Source organism: Oncorhynchus clarkii, chromosome 20, assembly GCF_045791955.1.
Source record: "Oncorhynchus clarkii lewisi isolate Uvic-CL-2024 chromosome 20, UVic_Ocla_1.0, whole genome shotgun sequence".
Taxonomy (NCBI): Eukaryota; Metazoa; Chordata; class Actinopteri; order Salmoniformes; family Salmonidae; genus Oncorhynchus; species Oncorhynchus clarkii.
In genome coordinates this window covers 2,420,359-2,447,321 of record NC_092166.1, presented here as the reverse complement: position 1 = coordinate 2,447,321, position 26,963 = coordinate 2,420,359, and the positions used below count along the sequence as shown (strand labels likewise).

The 26,963-nt window shown below is 40.7% G+C and overlaps 1 protein-coding gene across 1 annotated transcript in view; it reads right to left on the bottom strand.

Moving 5' to 3' along the window:
* The window catches only part of LOC139377209 (adenylate kinase 5), a 188,899-nt gene that overhangs the window by 43,675 nt on the left and 118,261 nt on the right, over nucleotides 1–26,963 (bottom strand). The window contains exons 8-9 of the mRNA XM_071120209.1: nucleotides 14,849–14,925; nucleotides 2,160–2,208 (exon numbers count right to left, since the gene is read on the bottom strand). Coding sequence (XP_070976310.1) covers nucleotides 2,160–2,208; nucleotides 14,849–14,925 — 126 coding nt within the window. The remainder of the gene's footprint in view (nucleotides 1–2,159; nucleotides 2,209–14,848; nucleotides 14,926–26,963) is intronic.

Sequence of the window (26,963 nt, the reverse complement as noted above, 5' to 3'; positions counted from 1 at the left end):
CTTCGTTGGGTTGCAAACACCCGGCTCTGAAACAGGTTATGCTGCTTCGTTTGTTTGCAAACACCCGGCTCTGAAACAGGTTATGCTGCTTCGTTTGTTTGAAAACACCCGGCTCTGAAACAGGTTATGTTGCTTCGTTGGCTTGCAAACACCCGGCTCTGAAACAGGTTATGTCATTTCGGCGACAGGTGTTTGTTTTGGGACTCACCGGAACAGACTTTGGAGGTATTGTTTAAAGTCAAGTTTGACAACAGACTGTGGTTTATGGTAGTACGGGTAGTCAACGGTGTTTTGAGTGTGGTGATGTTGGCCAAAGCGACATGCTTGCCCGAAAAGGGAGAAGGCCGAGGGACAGATGCAGGTGGTCCTTGTAACGCCTGAGCCCACTGATGTAGGGAGAGGTGGGCCGACAGCGGTAGAGCAGCCTGTTCCTCACCTGTTGCTGAGGAACAAGTTATCCGTGTTGAGGGCAAGGTGTAGCAGCTAGTCTCCCAGGTAGTGGAGGAGATTTCCACTACGGTAATAGTGTACAGGAGGGCGTTCAGGTGAAGCTAGTCTCCCAGGCAGTGGAGGAGAAGCCCTGTATGAGTGATGAGGTACAGGAGGGGGTTCAGGTGGAGCTAGTCTCCCAGGTAGTGGAGGAGATGCCCTGTATGAGTGATGAGGTACAGGAGGGGGTTCAGGTGAAGCTAGTCTCCCAGGTAGTGAGGAGATGCCCTGTATGAGTGATGAGGTACAGGAGGGGGTTCAGGTGAAGCTAGTCTCCCAGGTAGTGGAGGAGATTCCCTGTATGAGTGATGAGGTACAGGAGGGGGTTCAGGTGAAGCTAGTCTCCCAGGTAGTGAGGAGATTCCCTGTATGAGTGATGAGGTACAGGAGGGGGTTCAGGTGAAGCTAGTCTCCCAGGTAGTGAGGAGATGCCCGGTAACGAGTGATGGGGTGCAAGTGGGGAGTGTTGAGAGGGATGTGGTAGAGGGGAGTCAGGGGTCTGTGGCCTCAGTTGAGGAGGGCGACTCAATTTACAATCTAGAGGAGGTAAATGGGTTCCTGGATCAGACTTTTGACGTTGATAAGTTTGTGAGGTCAGCGGTGGTGTTACAGAAGACGGTGGGGTTAGATCAGTTGAGTGTGAAGAAGCGTTTCCGCTTGAGGAAATGTGTTACTGCTGCCACGGCAACAAAAGGTAGCGGGAAACGTGGTCAGGTTCAGAGACAATTAAAACGATGATGATGATCATGCCTCATAGGGTGTTTTTCCCCCCTCTATGTCTGGGTTCTACCTGGTTTTCTTCTGTTTCCTTTCTCTTTTCTATGTGGCAATCAACTGCAAGGATCCTTAATCAACGTAGTCAAACTGAGCGCGATATATAATCGTACAGTACATAGCTGATTCACTTGGAGTATAGTGGCTTTGAGGCGAGCCTTGCAATTTCGTTTTTCAAAGTGGACCGAAGCAAAACGGCCACCTTTTTACCTAGATGTGATCGACAGGAAGATTTCACGTCACAAAGAGTTTGAAGAAGGATGTAAGGCAGCTTGTTAAGGGCCCTTATGGTGGAAAATGGAACAAGACAATGGTCGGCTTTGGGCCAGAGGATGATGACTTTGTTGCTGAACTGATCTACAACTATGGAGTGGGAGAATATCGCCTAGGCAACGATTTCCTGGGTTTGACTCTGCAGTCTAGCCAGGCTGTCAGCAATGCTAAGCGGCTTGGTTGGCCCCTCAATGAGGTTGGAAAGGTCCTCTATCTGTCTGAGGCCCCAAAACTCAGACTCAAACTCTAGGGAAGAGGGCTCTGGTCTAAAGTAGTGCACTAAATAGGGAATAGGGCTCTGGTCTAAAGTAGTGCACTATATAGGAAATAGGGCCCTGGTCTAGAGTAGTGCACTATATAGGGAATAGGGCTCTGGTCTAAAGTAGTGCACTATATAGGGAATAGGGCCCTGGTCTATAGTAGTGCACTATATAGGGAATAGGGCCCTGGTCTAAAGTAGTGCACTATATAGGGAATGGGGCTCTGGTCTATAGTAGTGCACTATATAGGGAATAGGGGGCCATTTGGGACACAGGCATGAGAGTGAATCAGTGAGTTAAAACTCTGGCCTTTTATCCCAACACAAGACCTGATCGGAAATCAATGCAGGCTCATGTACTCACTCTCTGCAGTCCCTTCAGCATACCCCATTTCATCCTCCTCCTCTTCAACCTAGCAGAGAGAGGATGAGAGAGATGGAGAGAGAGAGAGAGAGAGAGAGAGACAGAGAGAATGGTTTTCAATACAATTAAGAAACATTAATTTACAAAACAAATCTGGCGTTATGTTCACATTTGACAAACTAGATGTCTTTTGACAAACGTTTTACAAGAAAAGTGCTGTTGATTTAATAAAACATGCTAATCTGACACAGACAGACAGACAGACAGACAGCTAGCTAGCTAGCTAGCTAATGGCAACTTTGGGCACCAGTAGCCTTTTGGGCAGTAACCAGTAGTCCTTTGGTCAGTAGCCAGTAACCAGTAGTCCTTTGGGCAGTAGCCAGTATCAGTAGTCTTGTGGGCAGTAGCCAGTAGTCTTGTGGGCAGTAGCCAGTAGTCCTTTGGGCAGTAGCCAGTAACCAGTAGTCCTTTGGTAAGTAGCCAGGAACCAGTAGTATTTTGGTCAGTAGCCAGTAACCTGTAGTCTTGTGGGCAGTAGCCAGTAACCAGTAGTCTTGTGGGCAGTAGCCAGTAACCAGTAGTCTTGTGGGCAGTAGCCAGTAACCTGTAGTCTTGTGGGCAGTAGCCAGTAACCAGTAGTCTTGTGGGCAGTGGCCAGTAGTCTTGTGGGCAGTAGCCAGTAACCTGTAGTCTTGTGGGCAGTAGCCAGTAACCTGTAGTCTTGTGGGCAGTAGCCAGTAACCAGTAGTCTTGTGGGCAGTGGCCAGTAGTCTTGTGGGCAGTAGCCAGTAACCTGTAGTCTTGTGGGCAGTAGCCAGTAACCAGTAGTCCTTTGGGCAGTAGCCAGTAACCAGTAGTCCTTTGGTCAGTAGCCAGTAACAAGTAGTCTTGTTGGCAGTAGCCAGTAACCAGTAGTCTTTTGGTCAGTAGCCAGTAACCAGTAGTCTTGTTGGCAGTAGCCAGTAACCAGTAGTCTTGTGGGCAGTAGCCAGTAACCAGTAGTCTTGTGGGCAGTAGCCAGTAACCAGTAGTCTTGTGGGCAGTAGCCAGTAACCAGTAGTCTTGTTGGCAGTAGCCAGTAACCAGTAGTCCTTTGGTCAGTAGCCAGTAACCAGTAGTCTTGTGGGCAGTAGCCAGTAACCTGTAGTATTGTGGGCAGTAGCCAGTATTCTTGTGGGCAGTAGCCAGTAACCAGTAGTCTTGTTGGCAGTAGCCAGTAACCAGTAGTCCTTTGGTCAGTAGCCAGTAACCAGTAGTCTTGTGGGCAGTAGCCAGTAACCAGTAGTCTTGTGGGCAGTAGCCAGTAGTCTTGTGGGCAGTAGCCAGTAACCAGTAGTCTTGTTGGCAGTAGCCAGTAACCAGTAGTCTATTTGGCAGTAGCCAGTAACCTGTAGTCTTGTGGGCAGTAGCCAGTAACCAGTAGTCTTGTGGGCAGTGGCCAGTAGTCTTGTGGGCAGTAGCCAGTAACCTGTAGTCTTGTGGGCAGTAGCCAGTAACCTGTAGTCTTGTGGGCAGTAGCCAGTAACCAGTAGTCTTGTGGGCAGTGGCCAGTAGTCTTGTGGGCAGTAGCCAGTAACCTGTAGTCTTGTGGGCAGTAGCCAGTAACCAGTAGTCCTTTGGGCAGTAGCCAGTAACCAGTAGTCCTTTGGTCAGTAGCCAGTAACAAGTAGTCTTGTTGGCAGTAGCCAGTAACCAGTAGTCTTTTGGTCAGTAGCCAGTAACCAGTAGTCTTGTTGGCAGTAGCCAGTAACCAGTAGTCTTGTGGGCAGTAGCCAGTAACCAGTAGTCTTGTGGGCAGTAGCCAGTAACCAGTAGTCTTGTGGGCAGTAGCCAGTAACCAGTAGTCTTGTTGGCAGTAGCCAGTAACCAGTAGTCCTTTGGTCAGTAGCCAGTAACCAGTAGTCTTGTGGGCAGTAGCCAGTAACCTGTAGTATTGTGGGCAGTAGCCAGTATTCTTGTGGGCAGTAGCCAGTAACCAGTAGTCTTGTTGGCAGTAGCCAGTAACCAGTAGTCCTTTGGTCAGTAGCCAGTAACCAGTAGTATTGTGGGCAGTAGCCAGTAACCAGTAGTCTTGTGGGCAGTAGCCAGTAGTCTTGTGGGCAGTAGCCAGTAACCAGTAGTCTTGTTGGCAGTAGCCAGTAACCAGTAGTCTATTTGGCAGTAGCCAGTAACCTGTAGTCTTGTGGGCAGTAGCCAGTAACCAGTAGTCTTGTGGGCAGTGGCCAGTAGTCTTGTGGGCAGTAGCCAGTAACCTGTAGTCTTGTGGGCAGTAGCCAGTAACCTGTAGTCTTGTGGGCAGTAGCCAGTAACCAGTAGTCTTGTGGGCAGTGGCCAGTAGTCTTGTGGGCAGTAGCCAGTAACCTGTAGTCTTGTGGGCAGTAGCCAGTAACCAGTAGTCCTTTGGGCAGTAGCCAGTAACCAGTAGTCCTTTGGTCAGTAGCCAGTAACAAGTAGTCTTGTTGGCAGTAGCCAGTAACCAGTAGTCCTTTGGTCAGTAGCCAGTAACCAGTAGTCTTGTTGGCAGTAGCCAGTAACCAGTAGTCTTTTGGGCAGTAGCCAGTAACCAGTAGTCTTGTTGGCAGTAGCCAGTAACCAGTAGTCTTGTGGGCAGTAGCCAGTAACCAGTAGTCTTGTTGGCAGTAGCCAGTAACCAGTAGTCCTTTGGTCAGTAGCCAGTAACCAGTAGTCTTGTGGGCAGTAGCCAGTAACCTGTAGTATTGTGGGCAGTAGCCAGTATTCTTGTGGGCAGTAGCCAGTAACCAGTAGTCTTGTTGGCAGTAGCCAGTAACCAGTAGTCCTTTGGTCAGTAGCCAGTAACCAGTAGTCTTGTGGGCAGTAGCCAGTAACCAGTAGTCTTGTGGGCAGTAGCCAGTAGTCTTGTGGGCAGTAGCCAGTAACCAGTAGTCTTGTTGGCAGTAGCCAGTAACCAGTAGTCTATTTGGCAGTAGCCAGTAACCAGTAGTCTTGTTGGCAGTAGCCAGTAACCAGTAGTCTTGTGGGCAGTAGCCAGTAACCAGTAGTCTTGTGGGCAGTAGCCAGTAACCAGTAGTCTTGTGGGCAGTAGCCAGTAGTCTTGTGGGCAGTAGCCAGTAGTCTTGTGGGCAGTAGCCAGTAACCAGTAGTCTTGTGGGTAGTAGCCAGTAACCAGCAGTCTTGTGGGCAGTAGCCAGTAACCAGTAGTCTTGTGGGCAGTAGCCAGTAATCTTGTGGGCAGTAGCCAGTAGCCAGTAGTCTTGTGGGCAGTAGCCAGTAACCAGTAGTCTTGTGGGCAGTAGCCAGTAGTCTTGTGGGCAGTAGCCAGTAACCAGTAGTCTTGTGGGTAGTAGCCAGTAACCAGTAGTCTTGTGGGCAGTAGCCAGTAACCAGTAGTCTTGTGGGCAGTAGCCAGTAGTCTTGTGGGCAGTAGCCAGTAACCAGTAGTCTTGTGGGCAGTAGCCAGTAGTCTTGTGGGCAGTAACCAGTAGTCTTGTGGGCAGTAGCCAGTAGTCTTGTGGGCAGTAGCCAGTAGTCTTGTGGGCAGTAGCCAGTAGCCAGTAGTCTTGTGGGCAGTAGCCAGTAACCAGTAGTCTTGTGGGAAGTAGCCAGTAGTCTTGTGGGCAGTAACCAGTAGTCTTGTGGGCAGTAGCCAGTAGTCTTGTGGGCAGTAGCCAGTAGTCTTGTGGGCAGTAGCCAGTAGTCTTGTGGGCAGTAGCCAGTAACCAGTAGTCTTGTGGGCAGTAGCCAGTAACCATTAGTCTTGTGGGCAGTAGCCAGTAGTCTTGTGGGCAGTAACCAGTAGTCTTGTGGGCAGTAACCAGTAGTCTTGTGGGCAGTAGCCAGTAGTCCTGTGGGCAGTAGCCAGTAGTCCTGTGGGCAGTAGCCAGTAGTCCTGTGGGCAGTAGCCAGTAGTCCTGTGGGCAGTAGCCAGTAGTCTTGTGGGCAGTAGCCAGTAGTCCTGTGGGCAGTAGCCAGTAGTGTTTTGAGAACGTTCATAACAATGGCTTGACGTGACTGAGTGACGGAGTTACAACCCGTAAATAGACCATATAGTGTAATGGACTACAGGAAGGTGCACTGGTGAAAGAGGAGTTTAATTGGATTTCAGTGGGAGGGGGTGTGGTGTTGTGGTGGTGAGGGGGTTAGGGTGGTGAGGGGGGTCGGGTGGTGAGGGGGTAGGGTGGATGTGTGTGAAATCGACTGGGGTGCCAATGATGAGCCAGTTTGTCACGTAAGCCCACCAGCCGGTCTGATGACTCAGGGAGAGAGAGGGAGGGAGGGAGGGAGGGAGGGAGGGAGGGAGGGAGGGAGGGAGGGAGGAAGGAAGGGAGGGAGGTAGGGAGAGAGGGAGAGAGAGATTCCTTCACAGTAAAAATCAGGTACACAGTATACACAAAAAGACAACACACACACATTCAAATGAAAACACCAGCCAGTTCACACACAAACCAGCCAGTTCACACACAAACCAGCCAGTTCACACACAAACCAGCCAGTTCACACACAAACCAGCCAGGTCCAGGTGAAGCTGATTAAGAGAATGCCAATGAGTGTGCAAAGCTGTCAGCAAAGCAAAGGGTGGCTACTTTGAAAAATATTAAACATAATTAGATTTGTTTAACAGTCTGGTACACTATAACAGAGGTCTATAGTTCTGACACTGAGGGGAGATGCTGCTGGGGATTTGAAGACTGAGAGGAAGTGAAGACTGTGAGGAAGTGAAGATTGAGAGGAAGTGAAGACTGAGAGGAAGTGAAGACTGAGAGGAAGTGAAGACTGAGAGGAAGTGAAGACTGTGAGGAAGTGAAGACTGAAGACTCTCTTCCTCCAGCTAACATGAGAGCTTAAGACAATGGACTCTGTGTTCATCCCAATCGGCACCATATTCCCTATATAGTGCACTACTTTAGACCAGAGCCCTGTTCCCTATATAGTGCACTACTACAGATCAGAGCCCTATTCCCTATATAGTGCACTACTTTAGACCAGAGCCCTATTCCCTATATAGTGCACTACTTTAGACCAGAGCCCTATTCCCTATATAGTGCACTACTATAGACCAGAGCCCTATTCCCCATATAGTGCACTACTATAGACCAGAACCCTATTCCCTATATAGTGCACTACTATAGACCAGAGCCCTATTCCCTATATAGTGCACTACTATAGACCAGAGCCCTATTCCCTATATAGTGCACTACTTTAGACCAGAGCCCTATTCCCTATATAGTGCACTACTTTAGACCAGAGCCCTATTCCCTATATAGTGCACTACTATAGACCAGAGCCCTATTCCCTATATAGTGCACTACTATAGACCAGAGCCCTATTCCCTATATAGTGCACTACTATAGACCAGAGCCCTATTCCCTATATAGGGCACTACTTTAGACCAGAGCCCTATTCCCTATATAGTGCACTACTATAGACCAGAGCCCTATTCCCTATATAGTGCACTACTATAGACCAGAGCCCTATTCCCTATATAGTGCACTACTATAGACCAGAGCCCTATTCCCTATATAGGGCACTACTTTAGACCAGAGCCCTATTCCCTATATAGGGCACTACGTTGTAGCTTCAAATGCCCATGTGACATTTCATTACAGTAAAAGCCTTGAGATAAAAAGAGCCTTCGTAATGCCATGGTGAATATATGATATAGGTTCAGAACAGCCTTAGTAATGTCTAGGTGATTATATGATATAGGTTCAGAACAGCCTTAGTAATGTCTTGGTGATTATATGATATATGATATAGGTTCAGAACAGCCTTCGTAATGTCTTGGTGATTATATGATATAGGTTCAGAACAGCCTTAGTAATGTCTTGGTGAATATATGATATAGGTTCAGAACAGCCTTAGTAATGTCTTGGTGAATATATGATATATGATATAGGTTCAGAACAGCCTTAGTAATGTCTTGGTGATTATATGATATATGATAGAGGTTCAGAACAGCCTTAGTAATGTCTTGGTGATTATATGATATAGGTTCAGAACAGCCTTAGTAATGTCTTGGTGATTATATGATATATGATATAGGTTCAGAACAGCCTTAGTAATGTCTTGGTGATTATATGATATAGGTTCAGAACAGCCTTAGTAATGTCTTGGTGATTATATGATATATGATATAGGTTCAGAATAGCCTTAGTAATGTCTTGGTGATTATATGATATATGATATAGGTTCAGAACAGCCTTAGTAATGTCTTGGTGATTATATGATATAGGTTCAGAACAGCCTTAGTAATGTCTTGGTGAATATATGATATATGATATAGGTTCAGAACAGCCTTAGTAATGTCTTGGTGATTATATGATATATGATATAGGTTCAGAACAGCCTTAGTAATGTCTTAGTGATTATATGATATAGGTTCAGAACAGCCTTAGTAATGTCTTGGTGATTATATGATATAGGTTCAGAACAGCCTTAGTAATGTCTTGGTGAATATATGATATATGATATAGGTTCAGAACAGCCTTAGTAATGTCTAGGTGATTATATGATATATGATATAGGTTCAGAACAGCCTTAGTAATGTCTTGGTGATTATATGATATAGGTTCAGAACAGCCTTAGTAATGTCTTGGTGAATATATGATATATGATATAGGTTCAGAACAGCCTTAGTAATGTCTTGGTGATTATATGATATATGATATAGGTTCAGAACAGCCTTAGTAATGTCTTAGTGATTATATGATACAGGTTCAGAACAGCCTTAGTAATGTCTTGGTGATTATATGATATAGGTTCAGAACAGCCTTAGTAATGTCTTGGTGATTATATGATATAGGTTCAGAACAGCCTTAGTAATGTCTTGGTGATTATATGATATAGGTTCAGAACAGCCTTAGTAATGTCTTGGTGAATATATGATATATGATATAGGTTCAGAACAGCCTTAGTAATGTCTTGGTGATTATATGATATATGATATAGGTTCAGAACAGCCTTAGTAATGTCTTGGTGATTATATGATATAGGTTCAGAACAGCCTTAGTAATGTCTTGGTGATTATATGATATAGGTTCAGAACAGCCTTAGTAATGTCTTGGTGAATATATGATATAGGTTCAGAACAGCCTTAGTAATGTCTTGGTGAATATATGATATATGATATAGGTTCAGAACAGCCTTAGTAATGTCTTGGTGATTATATGATATAGGTTCAGAACAGCCTTAGTAATGTCTTGGTGAATATATGATATAGGTTCAGAACAGCCTTAGTGGTTATATGATATATGATAAAGGTTCAGAACAGCCTTAGTAATGTCTTGGTGATTATATGATATATGATATAGGTTCAGAACAGCCTTAGTAATGTCTTGGTGAATATATGATATAGATTCAGAACATCCTTAGTAATGTCTTGGTGAATATATGATATATGATATAGGTTCAGAACAGCATTCGTAATGTCTTGGTGATTATGTGATATAGGTTCAGAACAGCCTTAGTAATGTCTTGGTGATTATATGATATAGGTTCAGAACAGCCTTAGTGGTTATATGATATATGATAAAGGTTCAGAACAGCCTTAGTGGTTATATGATATATGATATAGGTTCAGAACAGCCTTAGTAATGTCTTAGTGATCATATGATATAGGTTCAGAACAGCCTTAGTAATGTCAAGGTGAATATATGATATAGGTTCAGAACAGCCTTCGTAATGTCTTGGTGATTATATGATATATGATATAGGTTCAGAACAGCCTTAGTAATGTCTAGGTGATTATATGATATAGGTTCAGAACAGCCTTCGTAATGTCTTGGTGATTATATGATATAGGTTCAGAACAGCCTTCGTAATGTCTTGGAGATTATATGATATAGGTTCAGAACAGCCTTAGTAATGTCTTGGTGAATATATGATAAAGGTTCAGAACAGCCTTAGTAATGTCTTGGTGAATATATGATATAGGTTCAGAACAGCCTTCGTAATGTCTTGGTGATTATATGATATAGGTTCAGAACAGCCTTCGTAATGTCTTGGTGATTATATGATATAGGTTCAGAACAGCCTTCGTAATGTCTTGGTGATTATATGATATAAGTTCAGAACAGCCTTAGTAATGTCTTGGTGATTATATGATATAGGTTCAGAACAGCCTTAGTAATGTCTTGGTGAATATATGATATAGGTTCAGAACAGCCTTAGTAATGTCTTGGTGATTATATGATATAGGTTCAGAACAGCCTTAGTAATGTCTTGGTGAATATATGATATATGATATAGGTTCAGAACAGCCTTAGTAATGTCTTGGTGATTATATGATATATGATAGAGGTTCAGAACAGCCTTAGTAATGTCTTGGTGATTATATGATATAGGTTCAGAACAGCCTTAGTAATGTCTTGGTGATTATATGATATATGATATAGGTTCAGAACAGCCTTAGTAATGTCTTGGTGATTATATGATATAGGTTCAGAACAGCCTTAGTAATGTCTTGGTGATTATATGATATATGATATAGGTTCAGAACAGCCTTAGTAATGTCTTGGTGATGATATGATATATGATATAGGTTCAGAACAGCCTTAGTAATGTCTTGGTGATTATATGATATAGGTTCAGAACAGCCTTAGTAATGTCTTGGTGAATATATGATACATGATATAGGTTCAGAACAGCCTTAGTAATGTCTTGGTGATTATATGATATATGATATAGGTTCAGAACAGCCTTAGTAATGTCTTAGTGATTATATGATATAGGTTCAGAACAGCCTTAGTAATGTCTTGGTGATTATATGATATAGGTTCAGAACAGCCTTAGTAATGTCTTGGTGAATATATGATATATGATATAGGTTCAGAACAGCCTTAGTAATGTCTAGGTGATTATATGATATATGATATAGGTTCAGAACAGCCTTAGTAATGTCTTAGTGATTATATGATATAGGTTCAGAACAGCCTTAGTAATGTCTTGGTGATTATATGATATAGGTTCAGAACAGCCTTAGTAATGTCATGGTGATTATATGATATAGGTTCAGAACAGCCTTAGTAATGTCTTGGTGATTATATGATATAGGTTCAGAACAGCCTTAGTAATGTCTTGGTGAATATATGATATAGGTTCAGAACATCCTTAGTAATGTCTTGGTGAATATATGATATATGATATAGGTTCAGAACAGCCTTCGTAATGTCTTGGTGATTATATGATATAGGTTCAGAACAGCCTTAGTAATGTCTTGGTGAATATATGATATAGGTTCAGAACATCCTTAGTAATGTCTTGGTGAATATATGATATATGATATAGGTTCAGAACATCCTTAGTAATGTCTTGGTGAATATATGATATATGATATAGGTTCAGAACAGCCTTCGTAATGTCTTGGTGATTATATGATATAGGTTCAGAACAGCCTTAGTAATGTCTTGGTGAATATATGATACATGATATAGGTTCAGAACAGCCTTAGTAATGTCTTGGTGATTATATGATATAGGTTCAGAACAGCCTTAGTGGTTATATGATATATGATAAAGGTTCAGAACAGCCTTAGTGGTTATATGATATATGATATAGGTTCAGAACAGCCTTAGTAATGTCTTAGTGATTATATGATATATGATATAGGTTCAGAACAGCCTTAGTAATGTCTTGGTGATTATATGATATATGATATAGGTTCAGAACAGCCTTAGTGGTTATATGATATATGATATAGGTTCAGAACAGCCTTAGTGGTTATATGATATATGATATAGGTTCAGAACAGCCTTAGTAATGTCTTAGTGATCATATGATATAGGTTCAGAACAGCCTTAGTAATGTCATGGTGAATATATGATATAGGTTCAGAACAGCCTTAGTTGTTATATGATATATGATATAGATTCAGAACAGCCTTAGTAATGTCTTGGTGAATATATGATATATGATATAGGTTCAGAACAGCCTTAGTAATGTCATGGTGAATATATGATATATGATATAGGTTCAGAACAGCCTTAGTAATGTCATGGTGATTATATGATATAGGTTCAGAACAGCCTTAGTAATGTCTTGGTGATTATATGATATATGATATAGGTTCAGAACAGCCTTAGTAATGTCATGGTGAATATATGATATATGATATAGGTTCAGAACAGCCTTAGTAATGTCTTGGTGAATATATGATATATGATATAGGTTCAGAACAGCCTTAGTAATGTCTTGGTGATTATATGATATAGGTTCAGAACAGCCTTAGTAATGTCTTGGTGATTATATGATATATGATATAGGTTCAGAACAGCCTTAGTAATGTCATGGTGAATATATTATATATGATATAGGTTCAGAACAGCCTTAGTAATTTCATGGTGAATATATTATATATGATATAGGTTCAGAACAGCCTTAGTAATGTCTTGGTGATTATATGATATATGATATAGGTTCAGAACAGCCTTAGTAATGTCTTGGTGAATATATGATATAGGTTCAGAACAGCCTTAGTAATGTCTTGGTGATTATATGATATAGGTTCAGAACAGCCTTAGTAATGTCTTGGTGATTATATGATATATGATATAGGTTCAGAACAGCCTTAGTAATGTTTTGGTGAATATATGATATAGGTTCAGAACAGCCTTAGTGGTTATATGATATATGATATAGGTTCAGAACAGCCTTAGTGGTTATATGATATATGATATAGGTTCAGAACAGCCTTAGTAATGTCTTGGTGATTATATGATATAGGTTCAGAACAGCCTTCGTAATGTCTTGGTGATTATATGATATAGGTTCAGAACAGCCTTAGTAATGTCTTGGTGAATATATGATATATGATATAGGTTCAGAACAGCCTTAGTAATGTCTTGGTGATTATATGATATAGGTTCAGAACAGCCTTAGTAATGTCTTGGTGATTATATGATATAGGTTCAGAACAGCCTTAGTAATGTCTTGGTGAATATATGATATAGGTTCAGAACAGCCTTAGTAATGTCTTTGTGATTATATGATATATGATATAGGTTCAGAACAGCCTTAGTAATGTCTTGGTGATTATATGATATATGATATAGGTTCAGAACAGCCTTAGTAATGTCTTGGTGATTATATGATATAGGTTCAGAACAGCCTTAGTAATGTCTTGGTGATTATATGATATAGGTTCAGAACAGCCTTAGTAATGTATTGGTGATTATATGATATAGTTTCAGAACAGCCTTAGTAATGTCTTGGTGATTATATAATGAGAATTGTTATTAAGTTAATGTGTGCCTGGGTCGCTGAACAGCAGAAATAGATATTGTGGGTCTATAGTAGTGCACTATATAGGGAATAGGGCTCTGGTCTATAGTAGTGCACTATATAGGGAATAGGGCTCTGGTCTATAGTAGAGCACTATATAGGGAATAGGGCTCTGGTCTATAGTAGTGCACTATATAGGGAATAGGGCTCTGGTCTATAGTAGTGCACTGTATAGGGAATAGGGCTCTGGTCTATAGTAGTGCACTATATAGGGAATAGGGTTCTGGTCTATAGTATTGCACTATATAGGGAATAGGGCTCTGGTCTAAAGTAGTGCACTATATAGGGAATAGGGCTCTGGTCTATAGTAGTGCACTATATAGGGAATAGGGTTCTGGTCTATAGTAGTGTACTACATAGGGAATACGGTTCTGGTCTAAAGTAGTGCACTATATAGGGAATAGGGCTCTGGTCTGTAGTAGTGCACTATATAGGGAATAGGGCTCTGGTCTGTAGTAGTGCACTATATAGGGAATAGGGCTCTGGTCTATAGTAGTGCACTATATAGGGAATAGGGCTCTGGTCTATAGTAGTGCACTATATAGGGAATAGGGCTCTGGTCTATAGTAGTGCACTATATAGGGAATAGGGCTCTGGTCTATAGTAGTGCACTATATAGGGAATAGGGCTCTGGTCTATAGTAGTGCACTATATAGGGAATAGGGCTCTGGTCTATAGTAGTGCACTATATAGGGAATAGGGTTCTGGTCTATAGTAGTGCACTATATAGGGAATAGGGCTCTGGTCTATAGTAGTGCACTATATAGGGAATAGGGCTCTGGTCTATAGTAGTGCACTATATAGGGAATAGGGCTCTGGTCTATAGTAGTGCACTATATAGGGAATAGGGCTCTGGTCTATAGTAGTGCACTATATAGGGAATAGGGCTCTGGTCTATAGTAGTGCACTATATAGGGAATAGGGTTCTGGTCTATAGTAGTGCACTATATAGGGAATAGGGCTCTGGTCTATAGTAGTGCACTATATAGGGAATAGGGCTCTGGTCTCTAGTAGTGCACTATATAGGGAATAGGGTTCTGGTCTAAAGTAGTGCACTAGGGAATAGGGGGCCATTTGGGACTGTAGCCGGGGCTCAGACAACTAGTTTCATATCAAATATCTGATAAACATTACAATAGAAGAGATTGGATTATTATGGTGCTTTTCCCCTAAGAGTAAAATTACTACATGGAATTAGAGGGGGAAGGAGGAGAGGAGAGGTGAACAGGGGGAGAGGAGAAGAGAACAGGGGGAGAGGAGAAGAGAACAGGGGGAGAGGAGAAGAGAACAGGGGGAGAGGAGAAGAGAACAGGGGGAGAGGAGAAGAGAACAGGGGGAGAGGAGAAGAGAACAGGGGGAGAGGAGAGGAAGATTAATAGAGGAGGAGAGGAAGATAATCGAGGAGAGGAGCATGAGAAGTGCTCTGTTCTTACCTGCTCTTCATTTCTGAATGGGACGTCTACCAGACTAGTATTGTCTCCTAGGAGACTGAGATCCAGCTCACTGGGGCCTGCAGACAGACAGACAGACAGACAGACAGACAGACAGACAGACAGACAGACAGACCATTACTTTAAAAATATATCCAGGGAGTGTTACTATGTGCATGCTTTTGTTCCAGCCAGGCATGAACACACCCGATGAAACACATTCTGCTCCGGACTGAATACCATGATAAGTTGACTCTTTGAAACAGGTGTGTTAGTGCAGGACTAGAACCAACGCCTGCACACACAGCAGCTCTACAGTCTTAAGGTATGGTCTGACTCTGTAGTTGGTGAATCACTGCATCATGACCCAGATTCAGATTTCAAGGAAGCAGACTGAAAAGGCTTGTTGTATGACTCACAGTATTATGACTACAGCCCTGTCTATAGTCACATCATTACTATGACTACAGCCCTGTCTATAGTCACATCATTATTATGACTACAGCCCTGTCTATAGTCACATCATTATTATGACTACAGGCCTGTCTATAGTCATATCATTATTATGACTACAGCCCTGTCTATAGTATCATTATTATGACTACAGCCCTGTCTATAGTCATGTCATTATTATGACTACAGCCCTGTCTATAGTATCATTATTATGACTACAGCCCTGTCTATAGTATCATTTTTATGACTACAGCCCTGTCTTTAGTATCATTATTATGACTACAGCCCTGTCTATAGTATCATTATTATGACTACAGCCCTGTCTATAGTCACATCATTATTATGACTACAGCCCTGTCTATAGTCATATCATTATTATGACTACAGCCCTGTCTATAGTCACATCATTATTATGACTACAGCCCTGTCTATAGTCACATCATTATTATGACTACAGGCCTGTCTATAGTCATATCATTATTATGACTACAGCCCTGTCTATAGTATCATTATTATGACTACAGCCCTGTCTATAGTCATGTCATTATTATGACTACAGCCCAGTCTATAGTATCATTATTATGACTACAGCCCTGTCTATAGTATCATTTTTATGACTACAGCCCTGTCTATAGTATCATTATTATGACTACAGCCCTGTCTATAGTATCATTATTATGACTACAGCCCTGTCTATAGTCACATCATTATTATGACTACAGCCCTGTCTATAGTCATATCATTATTATGACTACAGCCCTGTCTATAGTCACATCATTATTATGACTACAGCCCTGTCTATAGTCACATCATTATTATGACTACAGCCCTGTCTATAGTCACATCATTATTATGACTACAGCCCTGTCTATAGTATCATTATTATGACTACAGCCCTGTCTATAGTCATATCAGCCCTGTCTATAGCCCTGTCTATAGTCATATCATTATTATGACTACACATCGATGGCTCTGAACGAACTTTATTTAACTCTCTGCAAACTGGAAACAATTTATCCGGAGGCTGCATTCATTGTAGCTGGGGATTTTAACAAGGCTAATCTGAAAACAAGACTCCCCAAATTTTATCAGCATATCGATTGCGCAACCAGGGGAGGTAAGACCTTGGACCATTGTTACTCTAACTTCCGCGACGCATATAAGGCCCTGCCCCGCCCCCCTTTCGGAAAAGCTGACCACGACTCCATTTTGTTGATCCCTGCCTACAGACAGAAACTAAAACAAGAGGCTCCCACGCTGAGGTCTGTCCAACGCTGGTCCGACCAAGCTGACTCCACACTCCAAGACTGCTTCCATCATGTGGACTGGGAGATGTTTCGTATTGCGTCAGATAACAACATTGACGAATACGCTGATTCGGTGTGCGAGTTCATTAGAACGTGCGTTGAAGATGTCGTTCCCATAGCAACGATTAAAACATTCCCTAACCAGAAACCGTGGATTGATGGCAGCATTCGTGTGAAACTGAAAGCGCGAACCACTGCTTTTAATCAGGGCAAGGTGTCTGGTAACATGACCGAATACAAACAGTGCAGCTATTCCCTCCGCAAGGCTATCAAACAAGCTAAGCGCCAGTACAGAGACAAAGTAGAATCTCAATTCAACGGCTCAGACACAAGAGGCATGTGGCAGGGTCTACAGTCAATCACGGACTACAGGAAGAAACCCAGCCCAGTCACGGACCAGGATGTCTTGCTCCCAGGCAGACTAAATAACTTTTTTGCCCGCTTTGAGGACAATACAGTGCCACTGACACGGCCTGCAACGAAAACATGCGGTCTCTCCTTCACTGCAGCCGAGGTGAGTAAGACATTTAAACGTGTTAACCCTCGCAAGGCTGCAGGCCCAGATGGCATCCCCAGCCGCGCCCTCAGAGCATGCGCAGACCAGCTGGCCGGTGTGTTTACGGACATATTCAATCAATCCCTATACCAGTCTGCTGTTCCCACATGCTTCAAGAGGGCCACCATTGTTCCTGTTCCCAAGAAAGCTAAGGTAACTGAGCTAAATGACTACCGCCCCGTAGCACTCACATCCGTCATCATGAAGTGCTTTGAGAGACTAGTCAAGGACCATATCACCTCCACCCTACCTGACACCCTAGACCCACTCCAATTTGCTTACCGCCCAAATAGGTCCACAGACGATGCAATCTCAACCACACTGCACACTGCCCTAACCCATCTGGACAAGAGGAATACCTATGTGAGAATGCTGTTCATCGACTACAGCTCGGCATTCAACACCATAGTACCCTCCAAGCTCGTCATCAAGCTCGAGACCCTGGGTCTCGACCCCGCCCTGTGCAACTGGGTACTGGACTTCCTGACGGGCCGCCCCCAGGTGGTGAGGGTAGGCAACAACATCTCCTCCCCGCTGATCCTCAACACTGGGGCCCCACAAGGTTGCGTTCTGAGCCCTCTCCTGTACTCCCTGTTCACCCACGACTGCGTGGCCACGCACGCCTCCAACTCAATCATCAAGTTTGCGGACGACACAACAGTGGTAGGCTTGATTACCAACAACGATGAGACGGCCTACAGGGAGGAGGTGAGGGCCCTCGGAGTGTGGTGTCAGGAAAACAACCTCACACTCAACGTCAACAAAACTAAGGAGATGATTGTGGACTTCAGGAAACAGCAGAGGGAACACCCCCCTATCCACATCGATGGAACAGTAGTGGAGAGGGTAGCAAGTTTTAAGTTCCTCGGCATACACATCACAGACAAACTGAATTGGTCCACTCACACAGACAGCATCGTGAAGAAGGCGCAGCAGCGCCTCTTCAACCTCAGGAGGCTGAAGAAATTCGGCTTGTCACCAAAAGCACTCACAAACTTCTACAGATGCACAATCGAGAGCATCCTGGCGGGCTGTATCACCGCCTGGTATGGCAACTGCACCGCCCTCAACCGTAAGGCTCTCCAGAGGGTAGTGAGGTCTGCACAACGCATCACCGGGGGCAAACTACCTGCCCTCCAGGACACCTACACCACCCGATGTCACAGGAAGGCCATAAAGATCATCAAGGACATCAACCACCCGAGCCACTGCCTGTTCACCCCGCTATCATCCAGAAGGCGAGGTCAGTACAGGTGCATCAAAGCTGGGACCGAGAGACTGAAAAACAGCTTCTATCTCAAGGCCATCAGACTGTTAAACAGCCACCACTAACACTGAGTGGCTGCTGCCAACACACTGACACTGACTCAACTCCAGCCACTTCAATAATGGGAATTGATGGGAAATGATGTAAATATATCACTAGCCACTTTAAACAATGCTACCTTATATAAATGTTACTTACCCTACATTATTCATCTCATACGCATACGTATATACTGTACTCTATATCATCGACGGTATCCTTATGTAATACATGTATCACTAGCCACTTTATACTATACTATGCCACTTTGTTTACATACTCATCTCATTTGTACATACTGTACCCGATACCATCTACTGTATCTTGCCTATGCTGCTCTGTACCATCACTCATTCATATATCCTTATGTACATATTCTTTATCCCCTTACACTGTGTACAAGACAGTAGTTTTGGAATTGTTAGTTAGATTACTTGTTATTACTGCATTGTCGGAACTAGAAGCACAAGCATTTCGCTACACTCGCATTAACATCTGCTAACCATGTGTATGTGACAAATAAAATTTTATTTGATTTGATTTGATTTGAGCCCTGTCTATAGTCACATCATTATTATGACTACAGCCCTGTCTATAGTCATATCATTATTATGACTACAGCCCTGTCTATAGTCATATCATTATTATGACTACAGCCCTGTCTATAGTCATGTCATTATTATGACTACAGCCCTGTCTATAGTCACATCATTATTATGACTACAGCCCTGTCTATAGTCACATCATTATTATGACTACAGCCCTGTCTATAGTCATATCATTATTATGACTACAGCCCTGTCTATAGTCATATCATTATTATGACTAGAGCCCTGTCTATAGTATCATTATTATGACTACAGCCCTGTCTATAGTATCATTATTATGACTACAGCCCTGTCTATAGTATCATTATTATGACTACAGCCCTGTCTATAGTCATATCATTATTATGACTACAGCCCTGTCTATAGTCATATCATTATTATGACTACAGCCCTGTCTATAGTATCATTATTATGACTACAGCCCTGTCTATAGTATCATTATTATGACTACAGCCCTGTCTATAGTATCATTATTATGACTACAGCCCTGTCTATAGTCATATCGTTATTATGACTACAGCCCTGTCTATAGTCACATCATTATTATGACTACAGCCCTGTCTATAGTCACATCATTATTATGACTACAGCCTTGTCTATAGTCATATCATTATTATGACTACAGCCCTGTCTATAGTATCATTATTATGACTACAGCCCTGTCTATAGTCATATCATTATTATGACTACAGCCTTGTCTATAGTCATATCATTATTATGACTACAGCCCTGTCTATAGTCACATCATTATTATGACTACAGGCCTGTCTATAGTATCATTATTATGACTACAGCCCTGTCTATAGTCATGTCATTATTATGACTACAGCCCTGTCTATAGTCACATCATTATTATGACTACAGCCCTGTCTATAGTCACATCATTATTATGACTACAGCCCTGTCTATAGTCATATCATTATTATGACTACAGCCCTGTCTATAGTCATATCATTATTATGACTAGAGCCCTGTCTGTAGTATCATTATTATGACTACAGCCCTGTCTATAGTCATATCATTATTATGACTACAGCCCTGTCTATAGTCATATCATTATTATGACTACAGCCCTGTCTATAGTCATATCATTATTATGACTACAGCCCTGTCTATAGTATCATTATTATGACTACAGCCCTGTCTATAGTATCATTATTATGACTACAGCCCTGTCTATAGTCATATCATTATTATGACTACAGCCCTGTCTATAGTCATATCATTATTATGACTACAGCCCTGTCTATAGTCATATCATTATTATGACTACAGCCCTGTCTATAGTATCATTATTATGACTACAGCCTTGTCTATAGTCATATCATTATTATGACTACAGCCTTGTCTATAGTCATATCATTATTATGACTACAGCCCTGTCTATAGTATCATTATTATGACTACAGCCCTGTCTATAGTATCATTAATATGACTACAGCCCTGTCTATAGTATCACTATTATGACTACAGCCCTGTCTATAGTCATATCATTATTATGACTACAGCCCTGTCTATAGTATCATTATTATGACTACAGCCTTGTCTATAGTCATATCATTATTATGACTACAGCCCTGTCTATAGTCATATCATTATTATGACTACAGCCCTGTCTATAGTCATATCATTATTATGACTACAGCCCTGTCTATAGTCATATCATTATTATGACTACAGCCCTGTCTATAGTATCATTAATATGACTACAGCCCTGTCTATAGTATCATTATTATGACTACAGCCCTGTCTATAGTCATATCATTATTATGACTACAGCCCTGTCTATAGTATCATTATTATGACTACAGCCCTGTCTATAGTCATATCATTATTATGACTACAGCCCTGTCTATAGTCATATCATTATTATGACTACAGCCCTGTCTACAGTCATATCATTATTATGACTACAGCCCTGTCTATAGTCATATCATTATTATGACTACAGCCCTGTCTATAGTCATATCATTATTATGACTACAGCCCTGTCTATAGTATCATTATTATGACTACAGCCCTGTCTATAGTATCATTATTATGACTACAGCCCTGTCTATAGTATCATTAATATGACTACAGCCCTGTCTATAGTATCATTATTATGACTACAGCCCTGTCTATAGTCATATCATTATTATGACTACAGCCCTGTCTATAGTATCATTATTATGACTACAGCCCTGTCTATAGTCATGTCATTATTATGACTACAGCCCTGTCTATAGTATCATTATTATGACTACAGCCCTGTCTATAGAATCATTATTATGACTACAGCCCTGTCTATAGTCACATCATTATTATGACTACAGCCCTGTCTATAGTCATATCATTATTATGACTACAGCCCTGTCTATAGTCATATCATTATTATGACTACAGCCCTGTCTATAGTCATGTCATTATTATGACTACAGCCCTGTCTATAGTCACATCATTATTATGACTACAGCCCTGTCTATAGTCACATCATTATTATGACTACAGCCCTGTCTATAGTCATATCATTATTATGACTACAGCCCTGTCTATAGTCATATCATTATTATGACTAGAGCCCTGTCTATAGTATCATTATTATGACTACAGCCCTGTCTATAGTATCATTATTACGACTACAGCCCTGTCTATAGTATCATTAATATGACTACAGCCCTGTCTATAGTATCATTATTATGACTACAGCCCTGTCTATAGTCATATCATTATTATGACTACAGCCCTGTCTATAGTATCATTATTATGACTACAGCCCTGTCTATAGTCATGTCATTATTATGACTACAGCCCTGTCTATAGTATCATTATTATGACTACAGCCCTGTCTATAGTATCATTATTATGACTACAGCCCTGTCTATAGTCACATCATTATTATGACTACAGCCCTGTCTATAGTCATATCATTATTATGACTACAGCCCTGTCTATAGTCATATTTTATTATGACTACAGCCCTGTCTATAGTCATGTCATTATTATGACTACAGCCCTGTCTATAGTCACATCATTATTATGACTACAGCCCTGTCTATAGTCACATCATTATTATGACTACAGCCCTGTCTATAGTCATATCATTATTATGACTACAGCCCTGTCTATAGTCATATCATTATTATGACTAGAGCCCTGTCTATAGTATCATTATTATGACTAGAGCCCTGTCTATAGTATCATTATTATGACTACAGCCCTGTCTATAGTCATATCATTATTATGACTACAGCCCTGTCTATAGTATCATTATTATGACTACAGCCCTGTCTATAGTATCATTATTATGACTACAGCCCTGTCTATAGTATCATTATTATGACTACAGCCCTGTCTATAGTCATATCATTATTATGACTACAGCCCTGTCTATAGTCATATCATTATTATGACTACAGCCCTGTCTATAGTATCATTATTATGACTACAGCCTTGTCTATAGTCATATCATTATTATGACTACAGCCTTGTGTATAGTCATATCATTATTATGACTACAGCCCTGTCTATAGTATCATTATTATGACTACAGCCCTGTCTATAGTATCATTAATATGACTACAGCCCTGTCTATAGTATCACTATTATGACTACAGCCCTGTCTATAGTCATATCATTATTATGACTACAGCCCTGTCTATAGTATCATTATTATGACTACAGCCTTGTCTATAGTCATATCATTATTATGACTACAGCCCTGTCTATAGTCATATCATTATTATGACTACAGCCCTGTCTATAGTCATATCATTATTATGACTACAGCCCTGTCTATAGTCATATCATTATTATGACTACAGCCCTGTCTATAGTCATATCATTATTATGACTACAGCCCTGTCTATAGTATCATTATTATGACTATAGCCCTGTCTATAGTATCATTATTATGACTACAGCCCTGTCTATAGTATCATTAATATGACTACAGCCCTGTCTATAGTATCATTATTATGACTACAGCCCTGTCTATAGTCATATCATTATTATGACTACAGCCCTGTCTATAGTATCATTATTATGACTACAGCCCTGTCTATAGTCATGTCATTATTATGACTACAGCCCTGTCTATAGTATAATTATTATGACTACAGCCCTGTCTATAGTATCATTATTATGACTACAGCCCTGTCTATAGTATCATTATTATGACTACAGCCTTGTCTATAGTATCATTATTATGACTACAGCCCTGTCTATAGTCACATCATTATTATGACTACAGCCCTGTCTATAGTCATATCATTATTATGACTACAGCCCTGTCTATAGTCATATCATTATTATGACTACAGCCCTGTCTATAGTATCATTATTATGACTACAGCCCTGTCTATAGTCATATCATTATTATGACTACAGCCCTGTCTATAGTATCATTATTATGACTACAGCCTTGTCTATAGTCATATCATTATTATGACTACAGCCCTGTCTATAGTCATATCATTATTATGACTACAGCCCTGTCTATAGTCATATCATTATTATGACTACAGCCCTGTCTATAGTCATATCATTATTATGACTACAGCCCTGTCTATAGTCATATCATTATTATGACTACAGCCCTGTCTATAGTATCATTATTATGACTACAGCCCTGTCTATAGTCATGTCATTATTATGACTACAGCCCTGTCTATAGTATCATTATTATGACTACAGCCCTGTCTATAGTATCATTATTATGACTACAGCCCTGTCTATAGTCACATCATTATTATGACTACAGCCCTGTCTATAGTCATATCATTATTATGACTACAGCCCTGTCTATAGTCATATCATTATTATGACTACAGCCCTGTCTATAGTCATGTCATTATTATGACTACAGCCCTGTCTATAGTCACATCATTATTATGACTACAGCCCTGTCTATAGTCACATCATTATTATGACTACAGCCCTGTCTATAGTCATATCATTATTATGACTACAGCCCTGTCTATAGTCATATCATTATTATGACTAGAGCCCTGTCTATAGTATCATTATTATGACTACAGCCCTGTCTATAGTATCATTATTACGACTACAGCCCTGTCTATAGTATCATTAATATGACTACAGCCCTGTCTATAGTATCATTATTATGACTACAGCCCTGTCTATAGTCATATCATTATTATGACTACAGCCCTGTCTATAGTATCATTATTATGACTACAGCCCTGTCTATAGTCATGTCATTATTATGACTACAGCCCTGTCTATAGTATCATTATTATGACTACAGCCCTGTCTATAGTATCATTATTATGACTACAGCCCTGTCTATAGTCACATCATTATTATGACTACAGCCCTGTCTATAGTCATATCATTATTATGACTACAGCCCTGTCTATAGTCATATCATTATTATGACTACAGCCCTGTCTATAGTCATGTCATTATTATGACTACAGCCCTGTCTATAGTCACATCATTATTATGACTACAGCCCTGTCTATAGTCACATCATTATTATGACTACAGCCCTGTCTATAGTCATATCATTATTATGACTACAGCCCTGTCTATAGTCATATCATTATTATGACTAGAGCCCTGTCTATAGTATCATTATTATGACTACAGCCCTGTCTATAGTATCATTATTACGACTACAGCCCTGTCTATAGTATCATTAATATGACTACAGCCCTGTCTATAGTATCATTATTATGACTACAGCCCTGTCTATAGTCATATCATTATTATGACTACAGCCCTGTCTATAGTATCATTATTATGACTACAGCCCTGTCTATAGTCATGTCATTATTATGACTACAGCCCTGTCTATAGTATCATTATTATGACTACAGCCCTGTCTATAGTATCATTATTATGACTACAGCCCTGTCTATAGTCACATCATTATTATGACTACAGCCCTGTCTATAGTCATATCATTATTATGACTACAGCCCTGTCTATAGTCATATTTTATTATGACTACAGCCCTGTCTATAGTCATGTCATTATTATGACTACAGCCCTGTCTATAGTCACATCATTATTATGACTACAGCCCTGTCTATAGTCACATCATTATTATGACTACAGCCCTGTCTATAGTCATATCATTATTATGACTACAGCCCTGTCTATAGTCATATCATTATTATGACTAGAGCCCTGTCTATAGTATCATTATTATGACTACAGCCCTGTCTATAGTATCATTATTATGACTACAGCCCTGTCTATAGTCATATCATTATTATGACTACAGCCCTGTCTATAGTATCATTATTATGACTACAGCCCTGTCTATAGTATCATTATTATGACTACAGCCCTGTCTATAGTATCATTATTATGACTACAGCCCTGTCTATAGTCATATCATTATTATGACTACAGCCCTGTCTATAGTCATATCATTATTATGACTACAGCCCTGTCTATAGTATCATTATTATGACTACAGCCCTGTCTATAGTCATGTCATTATTATGACTACAGCCCTGTCTATAGTATCATTATTATGACTACAGCCCTGTCTATAGTATCATTATTATGACTACAGCCCTGTCTATAGTCACATCATTATTATGACTACAGCCCTGTCTATAGTCATATCATTATTATGACTACAGCCCTGTCTATAGTCATATCATTATTATGACTACAGCCCTGTCTATAGTCATGTCATTATTATGACTACAGCCCTGTCTATAGTCACATCATTATTATGACTACAGCCCTGTCTATAGTCACATCATTATTATGACTACAGCCCTGTCTATAGTCATATCATTATTATGACTACAGCCCTGTCTATAGTCATATCATTATTATGACTAGAGCCCTGTCTATAGTATCATTATTATGACTACAGCCCTGTCTATAGTATCATTATTATGACTACAGCCCTGTCTATAGTATCATTAATATGACTACAGCCCTGTCTATAGTATCATTATTATGACTACAGCCCTGTCTATAGTCATATCATTATTATGACTACAGCCCTGTCTATAGTATCATTATTATGACTACAGCCCTGTCTATAGTCATGTCATTATTATGACTACAGCCCTGTCTATAGTATCATTATTATGACTACAGCCCTGTCTATAGTATCATTATTATGACTACAGCCCTGTCTATAGTCACATCAGTATTATGACTACAGCCCTGTCTATAGTCATATCATTATTATGACTACAGCCCTGTCTATAGTCATATTTTATTATGACTACAGCCCTGTCTATAGTCATGTCATTATTATGACTACAGCCCTGTCTATAGTCACATCATTATTATGACTACAGCCCTGTCTATAGTCACATCATTATTATGACTACAGCCCTGTCTATAGTCATATCATTATTATGACTACAGCCCTGTCTATAGTCATATCATTATTATGACTAGAGCCCTGTCTATAGTATCATTATTATGACTACAGCCCTGTCTATAGTATCATTATTATGACTACAGCCCTGTCTATAGTCATATCATTATTATGACTACAGCCCTGTCTATAGTATCATTATTATGACTACAGCCCTGTCTATAGTATCATTATTATGACTACAGCCCTGTCTATAGTATCATTATTATGACTACAGCCCTGTCTATAGTCATTTCATTATTATGACTACAGCCCTGTCTATAGTCATATCATTATTATGACTACAGCCCTGTCTATAGTATCATTATTATGACTACAGCCTTGTCTATAGTCATATCATTATTATGACTACAGCCTTGTGTATAGTCATATCATTATTATGACTACAGCCCTGTCTATAGTATCATTATTATGACTACAGCCCTGTCTATAGTATCATTAATATGACTACAGCCCTGTCTATAGTATCACTATTATGACTACAGCCCTGTCTATAGTCATATCATTATTATGACTACAGCCCTGTCT